At 44.0% G+C, this 11,603-nt stretch overlaps 1 protein-coding gene across 1 annotated transcript; it reads left to right on the top strand.

The window, feature by feature from the left end:
* Positions 1 to 9: 9 nt before the first annotated feature.
* Positions 10 to 11,315, top strand: LOC149351028 (AFG2-interacting ribosome maturation factor-like). The gene is made up of 4 exons (XM_089580216.1): positions 10 to 619; positions 1,172 to 1,351; positions 8,501 to 8,613; positions 11,234 to 11,315. The coding sequence occupies exons 1-4, from the start codon at positions 333 to 335 to the stop codon at positions 11,272 to 11,274; spliced, it is 621 nt and encodes a 206-aa protein (XP_089436342.1). The 5' UTR covers positions 10 to 332; the 3' UTR covers positions 11,275 to 11,315.
* The last annotated feature ends 288 nt before the right edge of the window (positions 11,316 to 11,603 follow it).

Below are 11,603 nucleotides of genomic sequence, written 5' to 3'. Positions count from 1 at the left end.
AACAGGCTTTACCTATCGTAGTGTAGCTTTCGCTTCAAAGTGTTGGCAGCGCTGGCTACCACCCCAAAAGCGATTGCCGCACTGAGATTTGTATCATCCACATGGCTATGTATGGCTAGTATGGCTGGTATGGCCAAACGTTAAGTATGGCGGCATATATGTTTGGTAGGGCCATGCACGCTGCCGTTCGCGGCTGGATTTCGTTGCGTTCTGGTTATAATTCTTGAAGATCATTTAAAGCTGTGAAATCTTGGAGACATGGCCTGCGTGTGTATATGGGTGTGTGTGTGACGTGAGAAAATATACCCTACTTTTAAGTTAGTTCGCTTGCTATGGATGACATAACTGGTTTGAACGAACATTTGCATGAGATACGTAAGGCTTTCAGGCTTGCATTTTGCTCGCTGAAAGAACAAAAACAGGTGTGGGAGAAATGTATGGACAGTGCCCGGCTTCAGCTGACGGCAATCGCCACGCTGAGGGAAATACAGGTCAACTGCCGGACAGCGAAACTCGCCGGCAGCGAGCTCGTGACAAAGTACCCGGACATCCGGCAACGTGTAGTGCGCTGCGTTGAGAACGAGCTGTTCCTGGAAAAGACGAAGTTGGAGTCCGTTATGTAAGTAGCTGTGCACTTCCACTACGGTTAAGGACCCAGAAAAAGGTTACAGTAGTGAGGAGTTAGCCGTTCAGCTGCTGAGCCCAAGGATTCGAGGTTGAATCCCAGCCGCGGCGGCCGCATTTTGATGAAAGCGAAATGCAAAAACTCCCTTGTTCTGTGCGATGTGAGTGCTCGTCAGCAAACTCCAGGGGGTCGAAATGAATCCGGAGGCCAACACTACGGCGTCTCTCATAGCCCGCTTCGGGACGTTAAACTATGGTCCGTAGAAACCACCACACCATACCAGTGTGAGAGGTTCTCAGGGAGGCTCGGCGTTTTTCCGCTTAAGTAAGCGTGTACAACGAGTTTTTAGTGTGCAGTTTTTAAATTTCCCGGCCGCGGCGGTTGAATTTCGTTGGTGGCGAAATTCTAGAGGCCCGTGACCTGTGCGATGTCAGTGCACGTTAAAGAACCGCAGGTGGTCGAAATTTCCGAAGCCCTTCACTACGGCGTCGTCGCTTTGGGGCGTTAAACCGTATAAACTAAACCAAACTTTTTTTTTTTTTTCAGGAAAAGTTTGAAGAAGTCTCAAAATATCTTCAGCGGTGCTTGTCAGCAAGCTATTAAAGCCTATGAGAAGATGTCTCAGGATCTAAGCATTGAAGACATTTGTTACAGGAGTGAGACCTATCCGTCGCTTGCCGACATGCTGGAGTGGATAACATGTATCGAGCAGCAGTTTAGCAGCCAGTATCCTTCGGCTACTTTTCTTTGCAGTGCAGTGCTTTAGTTTGGGTTCCGGCTACTGTTTTAAGGCCTGAACCTGTTTTTATGCCTCTTGCAGTAATAAGGTGGTCTCTGTGAGGAATCTGATACAATTCCTCTTTGGTGGCATGTCGTTTTGTCTGTGATCCAAAAAATTTTTCTTTGCTGTTTGCCAATAATGCCCCTTTCAAAAACCTGGTCAGAGCCAGAATACAGAAGCTGCTTCAAAATAAAACAGTAACCAGGGTACCATGAGAGATCATTGTTCTGTAGCTTGAATGCAGTGAGTGGTTACAAGGACGAAAGGAGACAAGTACTGTACATGGTGCAACTATCTACTGAAATTTTATTGAACAAGGAAGGACATAATAGAGGAAATCGGTTCCGTCACTGAGCATGTGTGTAACTTTTTTCCATTATCAACTGTTCGAGCTGTTTACCTATGAATCCCATCTCATGAGGCTTTAGGGCTTCTGAAGGTGTGTTGGCACTATCTTCATGTATGTTGGCGATAAAGAACGCCTCCTCATTCTTTGCACTTGGCCAGAACACGAATTTTTTTCTAAAATTGGTTGTCTTTTTTTTTTTTTTGCAAGGATTGCAATTTTTGCAATAATCTGCAAGTGTACCTGATGCGCTGATGTATTTCAGGTTTCTTCAATTCTCCTGCAACCTAACATTTAAACAGTAGCCAGCATATTCAAGCTACTGAGCAATGCAATACCAACTAGCCTCTTTTGTTGTCTTACCAGAACCCATCTCATCCAGCTTTTTTTTTATACCTGTGTGCATGTGTATATGCATGAAACATCTGTACTAATCATGCCTTGAAGGCCTCATAAAATGTGATGCATTCCAAGAAAAGGCAATCGTAGCAGGGGGTGGTGGAAAGTTAAGTGGCCGGATGAGATTAAAAAGTTTGCAGAAATATGGTGGCCACAGCTGGCAAAGGACAGGGTTAATTGGAGAGACATGGGAGGGGCCTTTGCCCTGCAGTCTGGCTGATGATAATGAATGGGATGTGTGTATTTTCTCTGCAGAGCACAATGAAAGGAACATAAAAAGTGGTGTGCATCTATACTCCATCTTGCAAGTTATTTGCAGCGCTGTGAACGCTGTGGCAGCCCAAGCCTATTGGAACGCCGTGCGCTGCAAAATATTAGGCTCCGCGCCTCTCACCTCGTGACTGGTGGCTCCATCCCTGAGCAGGAGAGAGCACCAGTGTCCAGCTTCTGCGCACACGAGACTCTGCCAACTTGGCAGATGCCTTGTTTATGAATGGTGGTGCACCACTTTGCAGCAAGCCTCCACAGTGCTGTGTTAATAAGGACTTTCTCTGCTAATTTAACCAATGAATGAAATGCCTGCTGTACCTTTAAAACATCATCCTGAAATACCTTTTCAATTACTACAACAATTGTTCGAAAAATAGTCACAACACTACTCAAATATTGGAAAGACTATTTGTTGTCTTCCTTGGCCTTAATTTGACGAGAGCTCTACCATTCACAGTGCTGCAAACTACTTGTGAGATGAAGTATATGTGCATAGGAATATAGCTGTGAGCCGAATTGCTGTTGCACACAGAGTTGCTACTTTAGACCCAAGATGATTGTTAATTCTGATACAGCATCAGTCGAGCAGAAGCAGTTGGTTTTTTTGGAGGATGAGCAAGCTTTGCATTTGCTATGTCTTTTTTTGCTTGAAAAAAACTTTCTTATTGTAGCCTTAGTGTAATTTCCCTTTATGAAGTGATCCATGCACAAAGAAAAGTGATTGATCTTTATTCATTTGTCCTGCATTTTGCCTGCCAGTGATGATCGTTTGGGGCGTAGATGTTTAGGCATTATAAAAGTATTTAAGTGGCTGAAATGAGCCTGTTCTATTCAGAAATTCTGCGGAGACAAAAACAACGAAGGAAGTAAACTAGTGCAGAGACAGAAGCAATGAACTTACTTTTCAGAACAACATTCGTATGAAGACAAGCTCTTATGTTGGAAAAGTGGGTATGCCTGCTCGTTATTACAAGCCACATTTTGTTTTGTTGTGGTAACTATATGAAAATCCCAGATGTTGTGAGCATTATAGGTAGGGGTTGTACGTCCTTGGTTTTCATTTCTTGATTGTGAACTTTTTTGGTGTTTATTTCAAAATGCAATTTTCGTTTTCCTTTTTTTTCATTGAATGTGATTTTATTTTCTATGTATGTATGAATTACTGACTTTTTTTTGGTGATATAACATGGTACTTTTGTGTGGTCAGAGTCCACTTAGGGTGTATCTTTATCTTTTCGTCAGCTGTCGCAGTTGATTTTCTAGCAATTAATTTACAGATAGTCACACTTAGAGCTTTTCTTCTATTTTTATTTATTATATATTGATACTTCCAAGTTCCCGATGTGGGACATTACATGAGGGGTGAGCATGTGTGCGGCAATTATTTGTGACTGGCTTGTGGTAAACGCGGCGATGGTGAGACAGCTTCTTCAGTGGCAGTCTTGAAGCGAGCAGGATCATGGATTAGTGCCATATGGCTGGGAAGGTCATTCCAGTCCTTAGCGGTACGCACAAAGAATGACTCGTGGATTGCAGTTATGCAGGCACGGGGTGGGTAACACTGTAAATTTGCAGGTGGTCAATGAACTGGTTGGGTGAGCTGACTGTGATCGAGTGATATGTGAAAAAACTTGCAGTAGAGGCCGAGGAGTGAAACTCGGTGGTGAGAAGTGAGAGGAAGTTGTAACCGGGATTTCAGGGGGGGGGGGGGGGGGGGGGGGTAGTGCGAATCGTTTGAGACAATTAACCTGAGTGGCACAATTCTGAACACTATTCGAGATCTCTGGTAAGGTTGGATTGGTCTGTATCAAAAGTGTATTAAAAATGGCACTGGCATATTAAAGTTTAGGTCGCAGAAGAGTTTTGTAAGCTGGTAGTTGTACAGAAGAATGTGCCTTGGCCAGGTTGTGGTAGAGGTATCAACAGTTCGGTTGGAAGGATTATATCGTTTACGTGGCAAGACCTTGATAAATCAGTAGTGAGGTGAATACATACCAAGTTACTTAGATGGGTTGGTGTGAACAGCAGTACTATTGTTAATTTTGTAAGTTGAGGGTGCATAGTTTTGGCATCGATAAAATGTCAGTACAGTCTTATTGGCATTCAGAGACATAAGCCACATAGTGCACCATTGCTGTATACAAACCAGCTCATTTTGGAGGGCAGAAACATTGAACGGGTTATTTATAGGGCAAAATGTGGCAAAATGTGGATGGCAGAGGTTACTGGAGAAGGCAGGTCATCAATATAAACTACAAAGAGTAAGGGGCCAGTGACAGTGCCTTGAGGTGTACACCTAAAAGAATGCTTGAAAAAAAAAGAAAAAATGACTGTTAGCACAAACAAGCTGCATGTTGTCGATTATACTGCTGTTCCCGGCTGAACTCCTTTCTGCTCCTTTCAACCAAAGTAGTCTTTTATCTCAAGGGAGGTGCACCCCGTGTCATATGGCTGTCCTTAAAGGGGCATCGCGACGTTTTCCCCAGTGCCAATTGATCGGGTTAAATGTATTTCTTATGCATTTAAGAGACCAGTGCGTGAAGAATTTTTAAAATCAAAGCATGCAAACGAAAGCTAATCCACTTAGAAAATTCAAAATAAAAAAAGCAGACGAAAACTCGTTTCGCTTGCCCTTTTCACTGGCCCACTGCTGTGGTTGGGTGCTGCAAATCAAAACTGCGCCTTGCAGACATGCAGTGGGAAGCTTCTGTGCAGTTGTTGCCTAGCCGGGGCAGCCTACAGCCATGCATTTTGAGGGAGTTTTCCCTTCACGTACAAGCTATAGACAGGGCAGGGGTAACTAACTGAACGAAGGAGGCTCCCATGTTTCTTTGTTGGTAGGATTGGATGTCTAGTGCACCCCCCAATCTTACTTGCTGTCCAGCATTTCTGTTCACATCTCTTGGGAAGGTATGTCGACCGGCTTTTTTTTTTTTGGTGCCTTCTCAGTGTGTTTTGAACAGTTCTCGCCTTATGGAAGTTTGAAGCGATCCGGAAGGTGTCACCCCTAGTGTTATCCTTATTAGCTTTCGCTTTCACTGCTTCTTTTCAGTTTTTGTGGCATGCAAAAAGCTTATAGCACTCAGGGACATAATACTTTGGATCCATTTCCCGAGTATAAAGGAATTAGGTACAAGCTGAACGCCCAACCAGTTGGAAAGGCAGTGCCCAGTCTGGCTGCCACCTTATTTTCGCTGCCAAAAATCGCTGTGTTTCGACCCAATCAGCTCAAAACCACCATTTCTGGAGAAGATTATAATATTAGGTATTACAATTTCGGCTATCACTTTGAGCGTTCGGGCATCATATTGTCCCATACTTTGCATACAAAGGAAAAATATGTTAGGCTTGATTGAAGTTGCAGGGTCCCTTTAAGGATAGAAAGTTTAAAGAAGTTCTTAGCAAAAGGAGATCGGTCGTCTCCCTTGAAGCGTGAAGGGAGTACGCTCGTTTCCAGTGTGCTTCCGAGTAAGTAAATAACCTTTTTCTGCAATAATTTTATCTTTTCTAGAAATTATGTCAGTTTTTATTGCATAAAATGAATATTCCAGCATGGTTAAAGTTCTGTTCAATTCTAGCGACTGCACCATACTCTCAAACCAGCGCTTGACGGCTTGCCTTGATGACGCCATTTTTGTTTTTTGATCTGTCTCGCACATTCTCTCGCCTCACACATGTAGCCATGTAGTGCTATGATGGACGACGCATTCTTGTAACTTGCACAGCCCCTGCTAATGTAGCGTCAGAGCCATGTTCACAGCGGAGATTTCGCAGAGTCTCTGTCCATTGCAGAGGCATTGCACACAGCCACAGATGGTGTCCAGCAGAGAGGATAGAAGCACTTTGCTGAGAACATGTTCATTGTTTTCTGCAAAAATATTAGTTATTATTATTACATTCTTATATTTCTTGTGAAAAAAGAAGGATAAAAAATATTTCAGATTTTTTGAACTTTATTGTTTTGTGTTTGTACCAAAAAGCGTTACAACCATTATAGGCCATTTGACACGGTGACAACTACTTCTAGGTGAAACTTCTTTGTGCTCCTTTAGGTCAAGGAAGCTCAAAGCAGTTCTGAGTCGGCCGTATGACAGAGGTGTATTAAAGCCTTGAATCCAGTTAAGAACTTATGGGTTGAGGTTTAATCGAGAAAGCTTGACTAAAAGTCGGGGATGAGGTACTTTGAAAAATGCTTTCTCAGTCTAGAAATATAGCACCGATTGAGATGTTGTGACCAGGATTGGAATGAATGTTATGAAGGAACAGAACTAGTTAGGTTTTATGAATTTCGCTTATGAAAGCCATGCTGGTTTGGATGACAGAAGTTGACAGATGATAGAAGGGTAGCGGCATAAGGGTAAGTGATGTGTTCCATGATTTTAGAGCATGCACTGGTTAGTGGAATGGGTTGGTAATTACCTGGGGATGATCGGTAGCCATTTTTGAAGACTGGAATGACCTTTCCCATACATCAGTCAATTGGAACTGAACTAGTATCAAGTTAGTGCTGGAAAATGATGGCTAGGATAAGGCTGTAAACATGTTTAGTGGTTTTTGAAACTCTGGAGTTAATTCCATCAGTACCAGAGAAGGATGAACACTTTAACCAGTTGATTATTGTAACAATGCCGTGTTCATTAAAGGGGCTCTGAAAGAGGCTCTAATAAAGTTGTGGTATGCCTGGGTTGTTAAAGCACTTCGCTTCACAAATATTGTCCAGCAAGAATTTTTTTAATGCGCTTTGTAGAAGCTGAGTTATCTTTAGTCAAAATTTGAATTTCAGTGTCCTTGCGCTTTTCCCTCTCCTCTTGTCACATTTTGCATGCTGGAAGGTCCATGCTCCTCCATTGGCCCCACCTCCGGGAGCAGAGCTTCCTGACCTGCCGGAGCTACGTGGCTTATTGGCCGCGGCCATGGTAGCTGCCTGATGTCTGAACAGCCACCTCTTAACGTGTACAGCAGGTCCGAGCGACAGAGGAGGGTGCGAGCATAAAAAAAGGCTCCGGGGAGGGCTCGCCAACTTTCGCGCGTGATTGTGGGTCCCCTGCTACATGTAGAAGTGTATTATTTGGCTCAGGTTTTCATGACAACACTATGCAGTGATTGAGCGAGTTGATGTGCTCTCCTCGGAAGGTGTTTCAGAGCTCCTTTAAGTAATGCCACATTGGTAGGTGTGGGAAGGGCGAGAAAGCTGAAAGGTAATGAGTGTATTCGAGTGTATTCGTAAAAACTGAAAAAAAAAAAAAACTGGTGTTCAAGACATTGGCTACTGGGATACGGCTGCTGGTGAGCTGGAGTTATAAAGAGCGTAGTATTACGTTAGGGTTAATTGTCTTCCAGAAGCGTTTTGGGTTGATTTGCTGCATGGGAGGGCGAGTTGTAGAAAAGAGCCAGCATTTAGTTAACTGTGAAGGAAGTGTGCCCACTATTAAAAAAAGTGAACTGAAATTGAATGATGGAATTGTTAGACAAAAATGCAAGTGCCACATTACTGGTTGTCATCTTATTGTTGAGTTGTTGCACTGGTGGTTTGAGTGATGGGGTGAGGCATCACATGGTCTGCGTGCTGACAGCGGTGATTAAACTGCTGCTGAACCATCACGGTAGCAAGAATATCCCACTTTTCATGACGTTTATGTGTCTTTACATACACTGGAAAAACCTAACCAAGGAACTCCCCAAAGCAACTGATGACAGTCAATAGACAGCGCTTCACTAAGAGATTGCGAGGAAGTGGAGCATTCCCATCTACACAGACATGTAAAATAGTGTGGCAATGCTTCAAAACACACGGCGCCACTTAATCCAATAGTACAACTGTCTCATTATATTCCTGGCTTCCATATTTTGTTAGTGTCCTCCTTTGACTGAGTGTACTTCCGATTCAATATCCTGCTAGTTGTTGCGCGTTTGGCAATGATACCGACATTTTTAGATTAAAACCAAATTTTAAAAATTGAATTTGACCTACTTTTATCGGTTCTTTTTGTGTAAAACTAATATGTCCGGCCCCTAATTATATTTGATGTACTTTTTTGTGTAATGCTTTGTCTTCCTGTTTCCTGAGCTGCTTGTGTAGTATTTATGCAAGAGAACTACTCCTGGAAGAAACAAATTTTGGTGACGATTACAAGGTTGACGTCTTTGTCAGGGAGTGGAAAAATGATGCAGCTTTGATGGAGTCGCTGAATGGTGAGTTCTCACTAATTTAGTAATTTCGGATAACTAAGAAGCAACTTTCCAGTCGAAAGTGCACTCCTGTCTTTCCAGTGCCTTGTAGACTGCTTCGAACTTCTCATAGTGAAACTCTCCTTGTTATTGCCCATCCACCGAACATTGTAGAGCATTGTGAGGGCATAATTTCTCAGATGTATGCGCAGAAAGAAAAGTGTGAGACATGGGGTAAAAAGGCGTAAACAAAAATGTGGGAGATGTGGAGGAAGAATGCAGATTCATCCTTCCTGCAGATAACGGCTGCACCAAATCAATGTTGTGCTGTGTTGCTGAGCCTGCAACTCATAAGTAGAGTCTCGCTTTCATGTGCTGTGGAGGTGAATGATTTGACCTAGTTATAGCTGTTCCTCACCTTAGAAGTTTACTACATCATAAGGACCTACCTTGTGTAGAACTCTGTGTGTCACTGATTGTCATGTGCCATAGCCCTGGTGCAGCCTTGTTGTGAATTGTTCTTTGAAAATGGAAATTTTTCAGAACATGTAAGTTGTGCAAAAATAAGGAAATGCTTTTGCTATGAACAGTAATACTGTGCTGGTGAAGAGTTTTGTTTGCAGTTGTAAACATAAGATCCGACGACATTAGTTTCTTCTTATTGCATGTTTTTTTCCTTTCTCTGACATTTGGTACCGTCGTGCATATAAACTTTGTTTTTTCTCAGGCTGCAGAACTTATCAGCACTATCCGTCAGTATCTGCCAAGACTGATTTGTATATCATGGCACACTTTCTCGCTCAAGGTGCACTCCGTCACACTTCGACCTGCGAGATTTAGGTTTCACAAATTATTTGGAAACTAAAGCCTTGAAAAAAATTTAGCAAAATATGGAAAAAAAAGCATAGTAATTCACAGCATATGAATATCATTAATTGCACACATTTCTTTTTCTGTTAAAGGGACCATGAAAAGAATTAAAAGCCGCTTGTAAATGTTAGAAGTGATGCTCAGAAGCATTGACACCAAGTATGAGTCTTCGGAACTGAGCCGGCAATTTATTATGAATTTTTAAAAATCGTGTTTTTTAAAATTCGCGCGCCGCTTGGTGTCTTCGTAGGGAGCAATTCTGAAACCAAAATCGGGAAAACAGACGTCACTAGTCCCATGACGTCGGCAGGCCACCACACGCTGTCATTCGCTAGAGCCGCGGCAGCTTCGACGTCACGGGAACACTTCCGGTACCGGTGAAAATCGTCTGCTCGAGCTGCCGCGCGACCCCCTCGGGCAAGCGCGAGCGAGGGCATTGCCTTCGCGCATATGGTTTTAATTTACCTCTGCCGCCTCTTTCTGTCGCGAGTTCGGGAGCCACTCGCAGTGCCTTTTTCGACCGCCCAAGATGAATACGCCTTGCTGTGTCGTCGGCTGCAAACCCAGTTACTGGCGAGCGTCTCTAGGCATGTTATTCCTAGAGACGTGCGTGAGCGAGCAGCCTGGATGGAGCGCATCGGACTGCCAGCGTCGCACGCCCGCCGAAGACTCCGCGTTTGCGGTCGACACTTCGCACCTGACGCTTACTACTATAACCCAGCGCTCGTTCGACAGTCAGGCATGAATGTCAAGCACCTGAAGCTTCGACCGAAGTCGCTGCCGACACAGTTTCTTCCCGCCGGGAAGCTGAGTTTCCAGCTTACAGCGACCGGTATGAACGTTTACACGATATGATCTGCGATGGAAGACAATTTTGTCTACGATAACTTAAAAAAAGGTGCCGCATTTACTTAGGGCACAGGACGAATTCGAAGCGTTAGCTGTCGCGGAGGGCCTTGGCCTGACGGCTACGTACTGCTGCGGTTCACATTCGGCTGCTGCTTCGACATGCAGACTCGGTCCCGACCTTGTTTCACTCTCCCGTCCGTTTTACGACCGTAATACCGTACGTTCCTTGTGTTCTAAGTCGGGCGGCGCGATTTTGCGATCCCGCAGCCGGGTGTTCAACATCATTCGACAGCTAGGCTCAGTATATGCACGGTGTTTCACGCCAAGACTTGGCAGCGTCGGTGTGACGGCCGAACCAGCGCACAAAAAAAATAAAACATTGTGTGAGCCGGGAACAGGTACGGGTCCATTCTGCCAACTAGCAAAGAAACCCGACGCGCGCCGCAATCCAAGAAAGCGCCGAGACCGGAGAGACGCTGCCGACGCACGCTGCTCCTCGGGAGTGCGACAACCGGAAGTTGTAAACCGAACGTCAGCGAATGACGTTTTCATGGGCGGAGCCCAGTCCCGGAGCTGTTTTCTTTATTTTTTTATGGTGCCCCGCGCGTACGAGTTGAGGGGGGAGAGGAGGAGGGTGATTTTTAATCGCCTATAACTTCGTTGTTATTGATGCTAGCTCAAAAATTCTTGCGCTGGAGTGACGAGTGATGGATTGCCTATCTTTACATAATCTCAATAAATTTGTTTCATAGTCCCTTTAACATTATGAGCTGTGTTCATTATTCCAGCTTGCTTCACAGCATTGTAAATTCGCTATGAGTGCTAAAGTAGCGTATTTGTTGAAAGCTTTGTCCTCGTTTTAGACTAAAATGGAACCGTCTGAAATGAACAGTGTTTTTGAACTTGGATATTTTTCTCTTTTCAGAGGTGTTGGCAACAGTAAAATTTATAATTGAAATGACATAGGGAGGGTTGCAAAATAAATCATGTGGCATCTGCTGGATCAATTTCTGCTGTAGTTCTTTCTGTACCTCGTGGTGTGAAAGGCATTGAGATGTTAAGGTCGCCCCTCTTTAAACTGTTTTCGTGAAACCATGAGCTCAACCTTTAGGAGCTTACCCTCGGAGTGACCGGTTTTTTGGACTGAAGCGAGAACGTGGGGAAGCTTTGCCAAAAAGGAATGAAATCGTCTTTTTACCTCGGGACCTTGATCTACACTCTCCGAGCATTCTTAGAAACTTTGAATTATTGTCCCGTGCGGCTGATTTCCCAAATCGAATTAAACGTCCCGGCTT

The sequence above is a fragment of the Amblyomma mixtum genome, chromosome 3 (assembly GCF_055824585.1).
Source record: "Amblyomma mixtum isolate Tamu chromosome 3, ASM5582458v1, whole genome shotgun sequence".
NCBI lineage: Eukaryota > Metazoa > Arthropoda > Arachnida > Ixodida > Ixodidae > Amblyomma > Amblyomma mixtum.
This window is presented reverse-complemented; position numbering and strand designations above follow the sequence as displayed.